This window comes from Clytia hemisphaerica, unplaced genomic scaffold (genome assembly GCF_902728285.1).
Source record: "Clytia hemisphaerica strain Z4C2 unplaced genomic scaffold, Clytia hemisphaerica genome assembly, whole genome shotgun sequence".
Taxonomy (NCBI): domain Eukaryota; kingdom Metazoa; phylum Cnidaria; class Hydrozoa; order Leptothecata; family Clytiidae; genus Clytia; species Clytia hemisphaerica.
The window spans coordinates 488,039-506,843 of NW_027104356.1; the positions used below are offsets into that span (position 1 = coordinate 488,039).

Genomic DNA, 18,805 nt, shown 5'->3' on the forward strand with positions numbered 1-18,805 from the left:
GATATTTTTGTAATTAACGCCCAACCGCCCGAATAATTTCTTAGTGACTTTACAGGCTAGTGAATTTGAAAACGTACCGCAACAGGCTAGCCCAAATGAAAACAAATCGCAACCAGAAAATGGCGGGTGGTGAGTTGACTTTTTCTAGAAACTCACCAGCTGAGAATTTTCTCAATAGAGAAGCACTTGAAGAGCCCGAAGTCAGCGATGTTGAAGAGTTAAAAGAAAGCTTGAAAAATGGATTGTTTGACGCTCGAAGAAAGATCACCTTTCTACGAAGGGAACTCAAAGAAAAGTGAGAATTTTTTTCACAAAACCAGACGATCTCAATCGAACGTAATCGACGATCGAACCAGTCGAACCAAGTCGAACGCAATCGACCGATTGAAATTCGATTGTCGAACGCAATCGAATCTCAATCGAACGTCAAAATTCTGGGTATTATTCGATTGGTTCGATTGTTGTTCGACCGGTTCGATCGTCGATTCCGTTCGATTGAGATCATCTGGCTTTATTCTTGCAGCTTTCCAACATCCAAGCTCTCAAACATCACAAGCCGAATGAAATTACTTTCGATTTCCCGTAGAAATTATGCGATGAACAATCCGGGGGTCAATGAATCGACGATCAAACGCAATCGAACGCAATCGAACATTAATCGAACGCAATCGAATATCAATCGAATCTGAAAATTGCGGTAATATTCGATTGAGATTCGATTGCGTTCGACAATCGAATTTCAATCGGTCGATTGCGTTCGATTTGGTTCGACTGGTTCGATCGTCGATTCCGTTCGATTGAGATCGTCTGGACAAAATTTTGTTAAAAAAAAGACAGTTATGTTTAAGGGGCGACGTCCATATTCAAAGTCGCCACGTGTAACGGGAAAAGACCGTTAGTGGGTAGGTATATCGGAATGTTGAGAGTTAGCTGTGGCATTGATGACCAAAATGAAACTCCACTAAAAATTCCAAGGAAAAAATCAAAAATCGCTTATCGTAGCGCTCACTTCTTCGCTTTTTCCTTTAGCATGCTATCCAAAATCCTTTCCCTGAGCAATTTAGGGGTGGTTTCAGAGTATAACATTCTTGCTTTGGGAGTTTTAAAAACAAAGGCCATTTAAAAATTGTGATGGAATTCGGCCGTTGTAAACCTCTGAAAATGGCGACCTTTGTAGCGGGCCGTTTGTTTTGATTTTAGCGAAAATGAAAGCTTCGGTAAAATTTTGGTCAAATCATGAAGACCGTTAAGGTGGTGGGTAGGTATGTTTTGAAAGTAACTGTCTTTTCCCGTTATGCGTGGCGACTTTGAATATGGATGTCGCCCCTAAACTAGGACCTAAGACCTTGCCGTTATCATTATTTTAACATCTTCTTAACATTCAATTCAAGTACATAGCCTTTCAGGGCTCCCTTAAGCTTAACAATGAAAAATGCCCCTAAACAAATTTTGATAGTCTTTTATTTTAGAACTTGAGTTGACACTTTGTTATGATGAATAGACCTTTTCGCCTTTCCATCCGCCATATTGTATTGTATGCAAAAATTATGGTGGCTGAATTGTCGTGGTGAGAATTCATTGAAAATATGCAAAAAGATAGAAAGTATTAGGGGCGACATCCATATTCAAAGTCGCCACGCATAACGGGAAAAGACCGTTACTTTCAAAACATACCTACCCACCACCTTAACGGTCTTCATGATTTGACCAAAATTTTACCGAAGCTTTCATTTTCGCTAAAATCAAAACAAACGGCCCGCTACAAAGGTCGCCATTTTCAGAGGTTTACAACGGCCGAATTCCATCACAATTTTTAAATGGCCTTTGTTTTTAAAACTCCCAAAGCAAGAATGTTATACTCTGAAACCACCCCTAAATTGCTCAGGGAAAGGATTTTGGATAGCATGCTAAAGGAAAAAGCGAAGAAGTGAGCGCTACGATAAGCGATTTTTGATTTTTTCCTTGGAATTTTTAGTGGAGTTTCATTTTGGTCATCAATGCCACAGCTAACTCTCAACATTCCGATATACCTACCCACTAACGGTCTTTTCCCGTTACACGTGGCGACTTTGAATATGGACGTCGCCCCTTATTATAAAACTTAGGCTGATGGAAATTAATTAATGATATGTTTACCATAATGACGATTTTCACAGAATAGACCTTTTCGCCTTTCCGTCCGCCATCTTGAATTGTATGCAAAAATACAGGAACGAAAATGCCGTGGTTGGATTTAGTTGGAATGTATGCAAAACATATGCAAGTTTACACAAAGATTAAAAAGACAACAAAGCATCTTATAAATAAATATTATAATCATTAGAACAATAAAAGATGGAATTTCTTATCCAAAAGGAAATATTTACAGAACAACAAAAGCCTTTTAGGAATTTGTTCTTAAAGACATTGCATATTCTGTTTTCATACCATAAAAAATTCCACGAAGACGGAGTACACACATCAAACTTTCAAAACACGCAAACTGAAAGCAGTAATTATGACGTCACACTTTCTCAATGTTTTGATTTGATCATTTGGCGGCTCTATTCCCAGGAGAATAATTTGCCGTCAGCCGAATAAGGATTGTTTTTTACCTTCGCGGGTGATTTTTCAGTTTGAGTTTCTGTCTAATGTTATGGTCTTTTGAAGTGCTTGTTCTAAGAGATGAGTGAATATAATTGTTTTTAGTTTTCAAGAGAAGCAAATTAAAATCTTTCTTCTACAAGATTACACTTCAATATAATGCCAATTATGCATGTAAGTTTTTAATTCATACTTTCTTTTTGCATATGTTTTGCATACTTTCTAAGGGAATTTCACCACGGCAATTCGGCCACCATAATTTTTGCATACAATTCAATATGGCGGATGGAAAGGCGAAAAGGTCTATTCGATGCGGCCAAGTTTTCATTATTCATTATTCATTATTTTCCCATAAACATTTATGTTTACCGTTTTTCCTTATAGATACACAATCTCCTCTTGTGTCTCCGGAACTCTCGTGTTTTTATTGATTCTTTTGGTTTCCGTTTGTACAAGCTTAAAGAGATAAATCTTTTTCTTCCCGCTAGAGAATTATATAATGTTATCTCCACAATATGACAAAATTAAATTCACACGGTAAAGACTACTAGAGGGCCGTTCGGGTTGTTAACAATCTAAAAAAGCCACGGGCCGTTTGTTTTGATATCAACTTCGAAAATTTTTGTTCTCTGCTCAAGTGGGAGGAAAAATAATGACAACTTTTCGAGAAAATGGCAAATAATGACAACTTGATGCGGCAGGTTTTTGAACACGCGGGCGGCTTACGGTAAATATAACATTAAATTCCATCGTCCTTACATGCATAATTATTGGCATTAAATGAACCCCAGTTTGCACTTCATGGCACGTTTGCTTGAGATCTCAAGTGCAGCACTCGTCAAAAATCATGTAAATGTAAAAAGCCCTTTGGCCAAGTTCCAGGTGCAGCCAGTTTTAGACCGTTTCTAAGTAAATAAGAGGGCCAAAATTGAAAAGTTCTCCCGTCGGTGCAAACCATGGTTGTGCCTTCTTTAGTCACTACCGTAACTTGGTCTAATGTCGACATCCCTCCTCTAAATTCGACACCCTTTTTCTAGAGCTGAAAAATTAAGAAATTAAGAAATTATTTTATTTGCTTAGTGGTAAGGGAGGAAAAAAATTTTTTCAATCACCAATTCCGACTTTCATATTATTCCTATCTCTAAAGAAGGGTGTCGAAATTAGAAGACGGATGTCGAGATTAGACCAACTTACGGTATATTTCCATATTAGCAAAATATCAATGCTCACTGCTCCAGACTAAATAAAGCGCAAAAATATTTATCTGAATGGAATAACATGACTAGTTTAATATTCATAGTTGCCAACCGTCCCTCATTTAGGCTCTTTGTCCCGAGTTCCGCCCGCATACCTTAGATGTCCCGCATTTTCGAGAAAACTCAGAAATTCGTAGAATACTTGGAAAGAATATAGAAATGCTACTAGAAATATGTTTCCACAAGCACAAACTCACTTCCTCGTTTTTTCTCTTTGCTTCGTAACGGTCCAGCCAATTGCGTGCGTCCGTATTCAATACATCAGATACGCGTTGGACAGAGATGTAATAGTACTACATGATGAACCATGTCCAGTACACCTAATGTAATATTTATTGAGGCTAATGCGCATGATTCGCGGGACGCGGCTAAAGACGGTATTGCTCCACAACAGTGTTTTTAGAAGAGAAACGATTATCTGGTTAGGGTTAGTTTATTTGTTTGAAAAACTTTTGTGAATTAGTTTTTGAGGCGTGTGATTTATCGCACGTGATATTTTTTATATTCTACTGTAAAATGCACGCCTAGAAATCACTTGGAATGAAGGTTTTATCCTGATCATTGTTATAGAAATGAAATTTTATTCATCTCTAACTAAACCCTGCATTGTTTTTGTTAATTCTTGCTTGCAACTCAACTTTTAAGAATGTATTTTTTTAATATACAACTTGGTTTTTATAAAAGAATCATGCTGATTTGTGAGTAGTAAAATAAATAGAAACATTCACAAAATGGGGACTTTTCAGTAAGTAAACAGCTTTGTTTTTATAAAAGGAATCATGCTGACTTGTGAGTAAAATAAAAAGAAACATTCATAAAGTGAGGATTTAAAAAATTGGGGAAATGTTTCTCTCACTCTACTTTTTTCTCAAAAAAGTTCCCTTCGTAATCACAGTTTGGAGCCTTCAGCAATTGAAGATAAATATTCAAAATGAAAGAGAGTGTCCAGTTCTTAGAGATATTGTAACACAATTGAAAATATAAGCGATGAAAATTAAGCATTTGAATAATCGCACGCCTAGACCACTATAAATCAAAATCTAGATGTGCGATGATCACACGTGAATTTTTCTTATGCCTGTAGCCTGTAGCGGCCGGCCGGGTGAGTGTTTTTTTCGTCACCCGGTGGACCGGAAACAAAAAAATAAGGCCTAAAAATTTTTTCTAGGGGGATCCGCCCATTAACACCCCCTATTGGGTCCCAAACCCCCAGCTCAATTTTTCTCGCTCACTTCGCTCGCTCGTTGTCCTGCATTTCCATTCTCATTAGTTGGCAACTATGAATATTTGTAGTATGGGAGAACTTGTGAAAAATAAAGCGTTTTTGAACCTACCCCGGGGTGAATTTCAGCTTAAAAAACAGGTAAAAAAAGGGTTTTTCGGACTTGGTGAAATATTGGATCATTGTTTTTTTCTGACTTTTTGCATGAAAGTAGGTATGGCTCAAGCAGATTTTTGTAAAAAACGAACTTTTCAGCTCAAAAAACGCATCTTTATCTATAAGAATCACTTTTAATGTTGTTCTTAAAATTACTGAATTTTTTGGTAAGATATGTTTTTTTGCTCATGAAGTCTTGAATATGAAAGAATATTTCAAGAGCATGAAATTTTGGTTTCTAAACGTTTTTTTATATAAGAAACAAACGACTAATTTTTAATAGATCGTCACTATTTGTGTTCTGAATGATTGTTTAATGGTCATCTCATGCTCACATAGATATCCATTATAATGCCATACTCTGCAAACTGGAATGAACCGGTTTACAGTCGCACTTAAAAAATATTTGATGCAGAGAAAATTTCATTATTCATTATTCATTATTTTTCAATACATACACTAGAAAAAGCTGCAAAAAGCTCATTAAATCCCTTACTTAACATCTGTTTTAGTCCAGAGGAAAACAAAAGTGATTGATATTCTCTCCAAAGGAAGAACTTGCCAAGAAAACCCATCGACAAAAAGATGTCTTGCAAGGTTGGAAATGGATCCAACGATCGATGAAAAAATTTTAAAGAGGCTTTTTTTTGGCAAACTAATAAACTCTAATTTTTTTCTTCCCTCAAGCTAATAAGGTTAAACAGGTTTGAGCAATGGAGGCATAAATCAGCAAAACTTATATTTTTCCCTCTGTTTATGACCATTAAACGGTCTATTGAATAACAAATTACTCAAACATACTTTGTAATTGAACAAAAAAAACAATTCCCATATTCATCAGGGATGAATTTTTAGTTGTTCTTCTATTTCTTCTTGTTTGTCAATCCGCAAGTTTTCATTTTGATATCTTAGAAAAGCTCATGAAACCCTGCTAACTTAATTTTTAGTTTTGCAAATGCTTTTCTCTTTGATCTTTTATTGCTTTATTTTGTTGATTGGCATAATTGATTACTTGCAGGTCATTTCTCAAAATGAAAACACAAATTTCGCCATGCTGTTTTTCCAAGGTGTCTTTGCTTTCCTTTTCTCCTTTTCAAATTTTAAATTACTTAATTTTCAAACCCCTTTTAATAGACCTTTTTGCTAATCAATATCAAAACAGTGACAAGAAAAAAATCATTGCATATTTATGATAATTATGCATCCTTTTTTCATTGTTTTAATGCTGGAGTTTTCAATTATTTAACACGACATCTTGATTAGCAAAAGCTCTATTTATATTGCCAAAATTAAACTTAGAAAACATGTTTTTTGGAGATTAATAAGACAACAAATTCGATAACTTGAAAAAATGAATAAAATTTAATCAATTTTTGTTCAATTTTGATCCATAAAAAAAGTTTCAGAGTAGCATTTTTGTACTAGGGGTGTTCTATGCCAATATTTTTACAGAACTTTAAAATAGTTTTAGTCCAAGAACACAAATAAGTTGTGCTTGCCTTTTCAGACAGACTCAGTCACTTTCTGTCTTAAAAATCTGACCCTTTTGTAGTCTGAAATCTGATTTTTTAGCAACATCTCTCAAAGAATTTTGTAGATTCAGCATGTAAAGTAATTATGTTGCATCTCGCTAGCTTGATGATTCTTGCCCTGGTAATAATCATTTTGTCTCAATGCATTACGAGGGGGGAGAGGACAAGATTTGCAGCAAAAGAATCAGGTAAAAAGCAATACCAATAGTGTTTTTATTTTTATTTTGTGAAGAAGAACAATTAAATTGGTCTATTATAATAAAAATCTACACATACCTACCTTGCAACTTTTATCAACAACAATAAAAAAAATAGATTCATTGTGTAATTCATTAGGTCAAGATTTATGCATTGTGTGAACTATGCAAAATTATGTGAAATACAGGCGTTTATTTAATTTTTCAGGCTCTTAGGGGGGCGCTTATTCGAGTGGGGCGCTTATTTTTTTATTTCAGAAATTTGTATATCAACAAATTCGGAATCTACTGTTTCAAAGGGTTGATTTTTCAAAAAAGGATCATGGTGGCCAGCGACCCTTGAGATCCTTGAAACCCTTGAAACACCCTTGATTTTTTTGCTACCCTTGAAAATTTCCTTGAAACCCTTAAAAATATGAAGATTTTCTGAAGACCCTTGAGCTATGGAATTTACACCCTTGAAACCCTTGAAATTCAGAAATCTGGAAGGGGTTTTTGTTCATTAAGAACTTTTAAAATGCAAAGTTTTCCCCACTTCGTGGGGATAAAAGTGAATAACCTAATGATTGATTTTCTTTATCTAGATCATTGCACATTCTATGGTGTTCCTTCCATTTATTTAATTTGATGAATTTTATGACTGACATCTTTAAATTCTTTTTAGCAGTTTTGTCAAAGAAGTCACCTACTGTACTAGCATTTTCATTTTGGAGTTAAACTATATTCTCGTTATCTAATATTAGGGTTACATCTACATAAAGTCATCTTTCTTATTTTTTTGTATTTTTCAATCAACTCGGAAATCTTCGTAGAAAACCTATCAAGTCGTTCACTTATTGCCCAAAGAATGATTTATGACCACGTTACTTCATCCGGGTCGTCAGAGCATGATTTTGTCATTGATCCTGAGCTGCGAGTTAACTGTCTAAATGCCCATTCAAAATACAAAGAGTATTTAAAGAAAAACAAACTTGAGAAACAGAAAACTCGCGAGGATGAAAAGGTTGAGGAGCTACTTTCAGAAATTCAAACCCTCAATCGCAAACAATTAACCATCAGTCAAACGATCGCAACCTTACAAAAATTACAAAATGAAGTTTCAAAAGGAAATAGCTTAAGGCAGACTATTGGGCAAAAGTGAAAACTAGAAAAAAAATACCAGAAAGACGTCAAAAGTTTACATGAACAGATTGAAGTTATAAAGAAAGCTAGAAAATGAACTTTAACTATCGTTTTAAAAGAAGTTTAAGAAATCTTTTGAGCTAAGTTGAAATTTGTTGAACATTTCTTATGAGAAAATAGCCAAGTCGATTGAATGGTGCCGTGAAAAATATTTAAGTGCATGACCAAATTTTTTGAAGTTTTTGTTGAGCCCTTTTATGCATTATATTTTATTTCCAACGTCATATTTTTAGATTTTGATTACTGCTGATTACTGGCATTTTTTTGAAACTTTTTGTTTTGAATTTTCATACTTCATTTTGTTTTGTTTATAGGAAATTTTTCTAGAGTTTCACTGTTTAAATTTGTAGTACGTTGAGTTCTAGTATTCAAGTCTAAGTATTCAAGTCTAGTATTCTACAGTCTTTGTAGCTTTTTTAAAGGACACTCTTTAAAAAACTTACTTGTTGCAAATTATAACCTTTTAAATGTTTGACTTCTTTTCTGTAGTTCTTTCATCACATGCAAATATAACTGGGCTTTTTTTAGACCTTTTCCTTGAAACCCTTAAAAATTATGTTTTTATGGCTTTCAAACCCATGAAACCCTTGAAAATTTGGCCAAAAGACCCCTTGAAACCCTTGAGAATTGATGCAAAATGACCCTTGAAACCCTTGAAATGGGCACTAAAATATGGCTGGCCACCATGAAGGATGAATAAAAGAAAAATTGGAAAAATCCAATTGACAAGGTTTTTTTTTTATTTTATTCTTAATCGCTTTCTTTCTTTTTAAGACACAGTATCTACTCAATATCATATTTATTATTTTAACAAAAAGGGCGGCGCTAATTCGAGCGAGACGCTTATACGAGCGGGGTGCTTATTCAAGTGGGGCGCTTATTCGAGGATTTACGGTACACACATTATTTGTTCTTCTCCGTTGTAATTCTTTCATTTGCAAAAGAATATTTTCCTGGACCTTTTACAATAACATGTTCTTGACGTTTTTTGACTACAGAAAATTGATTACAACAAAAATATGCTTACAACAATCTTTAAAGTCATTGCTCAAAAGTAGCCTCCACGAAAGAGGAAAAAACACATAGGAGAAGGACAATCAAGAGAAAAATGATTTTGTTTCACTAAACTAATTCATTTGGTCATAGTTTCTACCCCCCCTACATTTAGGGGGGGTCTTGGGTTTTGATGAACCAAAAGCAAGGTGGTGTTAAAAATATGACTTTCCTAAGGGGGGGTCTTCTTAGATAAGGGGGATCTTCCTTGAATTATGCGAAATTCCAATTTTTTCATTTATACTGATTTTCTAAGGGGGTGTGAAATTTTAAATTAATTTCCTAAGGGGGAGTTAGCACTTAAGGGGGGGTCCTCTTACCTAAAGGGGGGGTCCTCTTACCTAAGGGGGGGTCTTGACCCCTCTAGAAACTATGTTGGTTTAATCATCTAAAGTCTAAGTTTACTTATTTTGGCTGGATAACTGACAATCATTCTTATAGGAGTGAATTGAAATCTTAAAAAGCTTACTTTCAATGATGATGGATACTATTACTGACCAGTTAGATCAATTCAGGTTGGGAAAACGAATCTTGCTTATGGTTACAATGGGATGATTGTTTCCGCAATGATTCATTCATTTGTTTCCAGTGCTAATAAACAGTAAAAGCATTTTATTTCGAATTTATATATATGGTACATTTAGCTTATGGCAAATTTTACCTTCTTAGATCTTTGTCTAAATTGCAGAGACCCCCTGGATGTATGCCCATTTTCAAGAGATCTCCTTGGTTTATCAAGTTTCATTTAGCTTTAATTCTCTATTTTGCTGCTATGTGTTAGCTCTAAAGCTCTTTTTTTTTTCTTCGTTTGTTTCGGCAACTAGAAACTATTTAACATTTTTCATCTGTGCCAGTAAACACATTTCCTAAGTACAAGATACAAAATGCACTGTCAAAATGAGCTGTTAGAATAATTATTGTCGCTACTAAGTCTGGAATTTGATGGTGTCATCTATAAACATAAAAACATCTCATTTAAAAAGGATTTATGTTTTATAATTCTAACATATTTTAACACCAGAGAACATATCTTCATTTAGTATATAACGCTATGTTTCATTTATGTACGTTCAAATGGTCATTCTTCATATAAATTTTTATTTTAAACAATATTTATTTTGTCAAAATATCATACCGGCATTCTCTTATTTGGATCAGTTATTATACATCAGTTTTTGAGTTAAAGCCTTGATTGAAAAACTCATCTGATTCCGTTTTGATTAAGGATGAAAGAAAATTGATTATCAAAGACCTAGTATGATTTCTTTTTTATCTTATTTTCAAAGTCTCATTAATTTTTAATTTTTTTGAAAACTTCTAACCAAACTTCTTTTTTACATGTTCTTTTTTGCTTCGTATTATTTTTTTGTTTTTGAAAAATAATTCGTTTCCTTTCTTGCTCCTTCTTGGCTTTCGTTAAAGAACATGGGATATTTTGAGATTTACAAATTCTTTCTGCGTGTGGTCATTGAACTTGACTTTGAGTTGAATCAGAAATGTGTGTGTCGATCATTTTTATTAAATTTTAGGCAAATTTGACTTGATTGATCCTACTGGACTTTTAACTAATGAAATAGACAGAGTTTTCCTTAGATCGAAGTTTAAAGATTGTTGTATAATTTAATATATAACACAAGAGATTTGATTGGCCTGAGATGGATAAATAACACTTTTTGATGATTTTGTCTTTCAGGCAAGATAATTTAGATGTCGAGCGAAGCATGCGTGAGACAGCGGAGAAAGAGCTGGCTAACATTTCCATGAATGGGCACCGGGACCATTCGACGCCAAACAATGGGTCCCCTACCAGGTCCTTGAGACATTCTACCAAACGATTGAATCGTTCTTCACCATCACGATTGGATCAGAGTAGAAGAGGTGAAGAACGAAGCGTGACTCCGAACCTCCATCTTGGGAATATGGAAACGATGATTGAAGAATTGAAGTCTGCAAGACTGCTGAATCAGACGGTACTTATATCGATTTTTTATGATTCCCTTTCTTTTAAATTCTATATCAATTACACGGAAGCTAGAGTTAAACATTGAAATTCATTGATAAATCAAAAGAAGCAAGTTGCAAAATAATGAAAAAAATCTGTTTTTTACGATATTTTGTCCTATTTTTGAGATACCTGATGAAGTTCTGAAAGAGGACAAAATATTGTAAAAAACAGTTGATTTTACTTTTCTTTCATTCTTAAAATTCATATCGATCACATTATTGATGAGGTTAATAGTGTCTGAAATAAGGTTTAAGTTGACAAATAATTTAGTCATTTCAAATATCTCTTAGAGATCCACGCCAAAAGTACTCTCTCTTTAGACTTTCTTATCCATATCGTCAGCCTTTGAGGGGAGAGCGCTGTTCCAGGTCTTTCCTTTTATCAAAAGATAATGGTTTTAAGTCCTGTCTTGAGTGAGTTTTTTTCCATGTCACCGATTTTCACTTTAGACTTCGTTAATCCGGTTGGTTGCGACTCTAATTCTAAAAGTTTGAACTTGTTTTGAATTACTCTAAAAACCAGGGGGTGGGTCAGTACTAAAATGTAAGACATACATGAGTACTAAAAGGATTTTTGCTAATTTTTAACATACCCCCACCTATTTTTCGAAAATGTTATTTTAGTACACATGTACTAAAATTATTTTGAGCAATTTAACATAGATACCACCCATTTTTTGCCCTTTTACGGCTTTAAATTTACCAAAATGGGGTCATTGTTACAAAGCTAGTAGAATTTAGTGCATCAATCTGCAAAATAATATAATTTTATTACTAAACTGTGCTGAAATGTACATAAAAATATTTCTAAAAAATATTTAAAAATTTGGAAAAATTCTGAAAGATTTCTGAAGATTTTTTCGAAAATTCCTGAAAAAAAAAAAATCAAATTTTTTCCAAATTTGTTAAAAAATGCTCCATTTTGGTTGATTTTAGAACAAAATACTAAGATTTTTCAAAAATTTCTTTAAGGGACCACCCTTTTTGGTATTTTAGTACACATGGTACTAAAATTATTTTTGAGCTTTTTTGCAGTACCACCACGTCACTAAATGTCATGATGTCTGAGATTTTAGTACCGACCCCCCTGTCAAAACTGGATGTTATGTTTGGACCCGTCGCACAAAAGAAGACAAGACATATTATTCCTTCCAAAGTTTAGGCCCTTAACCTAAATAGGGTCTAACCTAAGTCATTGACCACTGCACAGAATAATTATATTATATCGTAATACAATTTTATTTCAGTTAACGGAGAAACTTTCGCAAGCGGAGAACGAGTTGGATCAGGTTTTGATTTCTAAAGAAGAAATGGAGATTGAACTTGAAGCAAGTGTCACTGCAAGGGGTGCAGGTATGTCGTCGTCTTCTATATAGAAGTTTCCCGTTTTGAAAAGCAATCCGTCCAGTTGAGATAAAAACGCACAGTTTCAGTCTTGCCAGTAAGAGTGCCAAATGTTCAATAAAATCATCGATTGATTATAATTTCAATCTCTAGAATCATAAAAACTTTGCCACTCTGTTTAAAGTTGAGAAAAATCGATTATAAAGAGCACTCGAAATGTTGTTTTTTCGGAACATTTGTCCAAAGCTTCGATTTGTGGATCTGATTTCCGAAGGGTTTTCTGTCAAAAACTGTTCTCAAGTCCTTGAACTTCCTGAAAGTCTTAAGTAGAGAAACTGTCTCATAATTTTGAACATCTGCCAATTCTATTTGAATGCACTACGACCGTAACATAAACCTACTTAGTTTAAAAAGCAAACAATTGATTATCAAAATAGCAGGGTTCCCAGAAGTCTTTAATAATTATGGAAAAGTATACTAATTAACTTAATAGATTTGTACCCAACAATGGTGGACAACGTCAAATTTTTACAGAAACCTTTCATTATAAACCATGAACTTTTCTCAAAAAATTAAATCTGAAGAAAAAAATTTTCTAGCCAAATTCTGTCCTAGATTTCCTTTATTTTGGTCAAAGTCTGTCCTATTTTACCAACTAATTAGTCAAAATATTGAATGGGAGCCTTGCATTGCTATTATAGCTATTATAATAGTTCTATATCGTCTCTTAAACTCTTTCCAATTAACCCGTATTTCACCTTTCACATTTTGACAGCTTTGGTTGACAAGTTATATACAGCACAAAAGGTTCGTGAGGATGCTATGAATGTCCGAATGAAGTTATTGATTGACGAGAAAGAAGAACTACAAAAACGATTGCGAAAACTCGAAAAGGATCATGGGTATGTGTAAGAGAATGATTGTTTACCATTGAAAGTAATGCATTTAGGGTCTAACTCGGCTCTATTCATACAAAGGGTTATTGCGTATTTCAGTTTTACTTTTTAACCTACATGGGGGGGCCTAAAAATCAACCTTTTAATGCGAAAACCTGCATGGGTGTGTGTGAAGGATTGACTGTTGATACAACTTTCATCTTGTATTATTTTTGAAAGTAATGCATTTGGAGTGCATTGATCTTTACTTTACATTTTTGCTAAACTCGATTCTCATGTATATCGCCTTATTGTGCATTTCAGATTCACTTTTTGTAGCAATTTTGTTTGTCGCTGAGATTCTATGAGAAAATATTGAACTTTATGTTCCATCTTCTTCCAGATTCGATTCAGGAGTTGACACTGGGTCAGGCCTTTACGATGAACTACAACAAGACCAACTGGTATGTGTACCATCTTCCAACCTTTCATTATTGTTCTCTTTCATATCCTTCAAATCATGCCCAATTGTCAAGAGTTATCAAAGCAAAGACTTATTTTTATGGTCGACCGAAACATTTCACTGGCAAGAAATTTCAAAGGAGAATCTCAGCAGTTTTAAGAGTTTCTTTACAAAGGTGACCAAATCTTTTGCTTGCTTTTGTTTCGTTAGTAAACTGGATTTTATTTTTGATTGGATGTCTTACTTTACAGAGCATGAATGAAGTCTTAGGACGTCTTTCATCTAACGGTCAATCAAGCAACGCCATCGAATATAACGGTGGCACACTCATTGAACGTCTCAATCAAGCCCAGACGACCAACAAACTGAAGTCAAGTGAAAGTTTCAAGCAGATAAAAGACGAACGAGATCAAGCTGTTAATCAGGTATAGTTGACGCTGTCTAATTCGACTTTCTACTATTCGATACGCTCCATTATCCGATAATATTGAAAACTACCGTCGAAAAGAAACTTTCACAAACAACGATACATTTATTAAATGAAAATCCAATTTCCTTTGAAAATCGAATAAGAGAGCGTTAATTGTACTTTAATTGGAAGATGACCCTGTTCGCGAGAGATATGTGGACTAACTAGCTTGAAAGTTGAAAACAAGGAACAAGATTAAAGCAAGGTCTTATTACAGTTGACGGCCTTTAATTCGATTCGATTCGATTTTTAAAGTGAATTAGATTTTTATCGAACAAGGGAGTAATATCGAATAACAGAACGTCGTTTATGAGAGTTTTTCATTGACAGTGAGTTTTGATATTATCGAATAATAGAGCGTATCGAATAGTATAACGTCGAATTAGAGAGCATCAGCTCACAAAAAGTTAAAACGTTGAAAGTTGTTAGGTTTGTTAAATTTTCATTTTGGAATAGCTTTTTGATAAATTCTTGTTTTCTTAACCTACATCTTTTGTTCTTCAGATATCAAATCTAAAAGACGAACTCAGTGAAGTGCAAAAAGAACGAGAACTTTACGAAACACAACATCGGAAAAATGAAAAGAATCGTCTAAAAGCTATACAGGTAATTATTCAGTTTCCCTTCTTTTCAAGCAAGTCTCTTTTTTCGTAATATCCCGAGACTGTAATTCATACCTAAATACCAGTGAGAAAAGAAGTATACATTCTACTATACAAAGTTGCTTTGACCCGTTTCTGCCACAACGTTGTAGAAAACATATTAGAAGGGAAGGAACTGGGATTGGATCGCCACTATCCAACCCTGTGGCTATCACACACATTTTACAGTATTGTATATGTTCTCAGGGGGGTCAGTGTACCAGAATGTGGCATGTATCCTGGGGTGGGTGGTTGTTTGAAAAAAAAATTTGTCATGTACTACCTGTGTACTATAATTGGGGTGTTGGGTCCAAAATCGATTTTGATTTTTACTACCTGTGTACCAAAATAGAGGTGTTGGGTCCAAAATCGATGTTAACAGTGTGGAAATAAAAGGTTCAGAAATTATCTGCTAAAATAGAAATGTAAAGTTGTTCTATTATAAATTAATCAAGCCAAGTTTGTCCAAGATCATACTTCCAAACTTCTTTGAATGAATTGAAATCCTACCAGATCCCACTGAAATAAAAGTTTATCGAGTCAATGTAAACATTCGAACATTGGAATTCAAACATTCAACATTCGTACATTAGAGGTGCCAACTCTCACGCATTGGTTGTGAGACTCATGCATTTCCACATGGTCTCACGTAATTTTTGAAAAGTTTGATTTCTCACGCATTTTTGGATTTTTGAGAAAATTTTTCCTGTTTTTCTGATTTTCGGAAAAAAGTTTTCCCAATTTCCCGATTTCCCGATTTTTGGAAAAATGTTTACCCGATTTTCCGATTTTCGGAAAAAGTTTCTCTATTTTCTGGATTTTTCCAGGTAGTAACCGGTAGTAAATGGGGGGTATGGGGTGTGGTTTTGGTTTTTTTCCAGGTACTACCCGGTAGTAAATAGGGGGTATGGGGTGGTTTTGGGATTTTTCCATGTAGTATGGTGTACTTCAGGGGTGGGTGGGTGTCAAGTTTTGAAAAATACCTTGTAGTACACATACATGCCGCCTTCTAGTACACTGACCCCCCCCTGATGTTCTATATGTAGTAATTTTTTAAGCTTATCGTACACTTAGTTTGTAACATGTTTCCACTTTTTTCTAGAATCAATTAAAAGCGGTAATCAACGAACGAGATGAAGCTCAAGAAAGATCTCTACAACTTGAAGATGAAATCGAAAAAATACGATTACAGTTCAGGTTTGCTATAACATTTCTTATTTAAAGGACATCTTTTAACGTGTCTCCTACCATTTACAGTTCAGGTTTGTCTTCAATATTTCTTACTATAAAGTCAAGGCTCCTAAAAGCTCCGCGGTTTTCTTAAAACTTCAAACTTCTAAAATTAACTGGAGTGTTACACACTTCATTCTGTAAACAAGTATGCATAAAAATTCATCCAGACAAAGGTGTTTCTTTTCTATGTGATTTCAACACCTGCAACTTGAAAGGGTCTGGAGCATTTGAGCACACATGTACTCTTAAATAAATAAATCCTTCCATACATCTTCAGTAAAAGATTGAATAACAGAAGCCGCTTTTGGTTCATTTTTGAAATTTATTTTTCGTTTCGGCCTCAACAGAGTACCATCATCAGTAACATGTACTCTTAATTTATTTTTTGTAACATTAATATTTCAGTTTAAAGAACTCTTTATCGCAAGAGGAAAGTTTGAAACATCAATTTAACACTACTTTGAACGATTTCGAAAAACGTTTACAAGAAAAAGAACGGGAATTGAATTTAGCACAAACTTCATACGATGAAATGGTTGAAAAATTGAGTGCATCAACTCGCGAAAAGAACTCGCTGGTTAAACAACTCGAAGATACCCGCGAAAAATTAAATGACGAACAAAAACGAGCTGAAAGGTAATTGACAACAGCCTTTTCTGGATCGTAAAATTCTCAGCTTTCTATTTTTTTCGAATTTTTCCCACTACGTGACCACTACATCATTAGTGTACAAACGAAATTAGATCTAGCGCTCTCGCCGCGGGCACCAATTTCAAAAAAACTCCGATCATAATATTTTGCTTAGCCGACATTGAGTAACTTGGTCCAAGGATATATAAAGGCCAGTGGACGTAACAATACAATAGTTAAACAAAATAGATCCACATTGCATTTGATGATTTACACCACCTGTACACCTCACATTACCGACCCTGGTCCTCCCCTTTTATGATCAATCTTTTCTTCCCTCAGAAGGTTATTGTCGATGCAGCATTGCCTAAATTCGTCCCTATTGTTTTCTCTTTTCAGATCAGAGCGATTAGTTGAAGTACTAAGGCGTCGGAAGACAATTTCTATAAGCGATACCATTGATTAACAAGATATTGAAGATTTAAGAAGTTGAAAAAGCAAAGAGTTGGAGAGAAATAAGGTTTTAGTACCAAGAATTGAATTCACATTCATACCATATCAGACGGACTTTGGCTGGTAAAACCATTATCACCTACGAGGAATGGACGAATATCGAGGGTAGGCCACTTAACACTTAATAGGGTAAAGCATAATCGCTATAATACAATCAAACCAAGTTGACAATCACAACAAATATTATTTCACCATGGGCAATAGTAACGAGAGACAAAAATGATATTAAGGAGATAAGACATAAAATAGCAACATGTTTTTGATGCAACTAACAATGTGAAAAAGAACAACTTTAAAAAACCAAAGTTTAGTATGACTGAATAATAGAGAAAATTGTTTATTTAAACCGCTTTTTACACTTTTTAACACACCAATCACTTTTTGCATATTTTTATTCATATATTCAGATAATTTATTTTGGCATTTTCCGTTATGTATGAGAATATCTGCAATGAAGTGGACTCTGGCAGAAAACCTTGTATTCCAGATGGGAATGTATTGACCGGGGATTTTATCATCATAGAAATTTGCCAAAATTTGCCTTGTTCAGAGTTTGAATCTTCTTGGAATGAATCAATACAATGTCTTCGACATCACACCATAGACCAAACAGCTGATTGGTTGTAAGTCACGTGAAATCAGTTAATACGTCACTTCCAACCAATCAGCAGTTGGTCCATGATTTAATGTTAGAAGATATTGCAATGGTTCAATGGGGTTGAGATGAAACTCAGTGAACGGGTCAAGAACTATCACCGAAAAATGTTTCTCCAACTACAATCATGGTCAAAATATATTGAGAATTTCGGTTATTTTAACGTTTTTCGAGATTTAAAGTTCCGGCGAGAAAGTCGATTTATCGAATATTTCAATTTGGGAGGGGTTGGCAGACTTCAAGGCTATATTCTGAGCCTTTTTGGACTATTTTTGAACTTTTGGATCCTCAGATTCTAAGTTCCTAAGCCCTAAGTCTAGCGTTAAAACTCTACCCTTCGAACCTACTTAAGAGCACTTACAAATCGATCGTGGTTTCAAAATTTCCCTTTTTTCTCAAATATTATGACCTTGATTGTTTGTTATACAGTACAATTTTTTTCTGGAAAAACCAAATAATGAGCTATTCACTTCATTTTAACAACCACATTTTTATCACTTCACGTTTTGTAGCACCGGATAATTTTTAACTTACAATATTATAATTATATCCTGATATTTCTTAACGTTTTATAGCTACACCTATAGGGATGTGATCATTTTGACTGAAAATGAATGATGAAGATTAATATATAATCGAAATAATTGTGATTTGAAACCTGATTCTCCTTACTGTATTGGTTTGAAAAAATATTGAAAATAGTTGGACCTGACCTGGCTTTGTTAGATTTTTCAGTACAGACAGGTTTATTTTCATTCAACTCAATTCAATTAGAACTTTGTCAGTGGAAACTCTTT

At 34.4% G+C, this 18,805-nt stretch overlaps 1 protein-coding gene across 1 annotated transcript; it reads left to right on the forward strand.

Moving 5' to 3' along the window:
• Positions 1 to 95: 95 nt before the first annotated feature.
• Positions 96 to 18,665, forward strand: LOC136818273 (mirror-image polydactyly gene 1 protein-like). Its single transcript, XM_067074654.1, has 10 exons — positions 96 to 295; positions 10,875 to 11,151; positions 12,433 to 12,538; positions 13,305 to 13,431; positions 13,808 to 13,868; positions 14,119 to 14,292; positions 14,841 to 14,942; positions 16,080 to 16,174; positions 16,616 to 16,846; positions 17,240 to 18,665. The coding sequence occupies exons 1-10, from the start codon at positions 96 to 98 to the stop codon at positions 17,304 to 17,306; spliced, it is 1,440 nt and encodes a 479-aa protein (XP_066930755.1). The 3' UTR covers positions 17,307 to 18,665.
• Positions 18,666 to 18,805: the final 140 nt, after the last annotated feature.

Excerpts from the sequence above, each read along its gene's own strand:
- LOC136818273 (XM_067074654.1), top strand. The coding sequence starts at position 96 with ATGAAAACAAATCGCAACCAGAAAATGGCGGGTGGTGAGTTGACTTTT. Across the intron at positions 12,539-13,304 it reads TGTCACTGCAAGGGGTGCAG|CTTTGGTTGACAAGTTATAT; the intron begins GTATGTCGTCGT and ends ACATTTTGACAG. Across the intron at positions 13,432-13,807 it reads AAACTCGAAAAGGATCATGG|ATTCGATTCAGGAGTTGACA; the intron begins GTATGTGTAAGA and ends ATCTTCTTCCAG.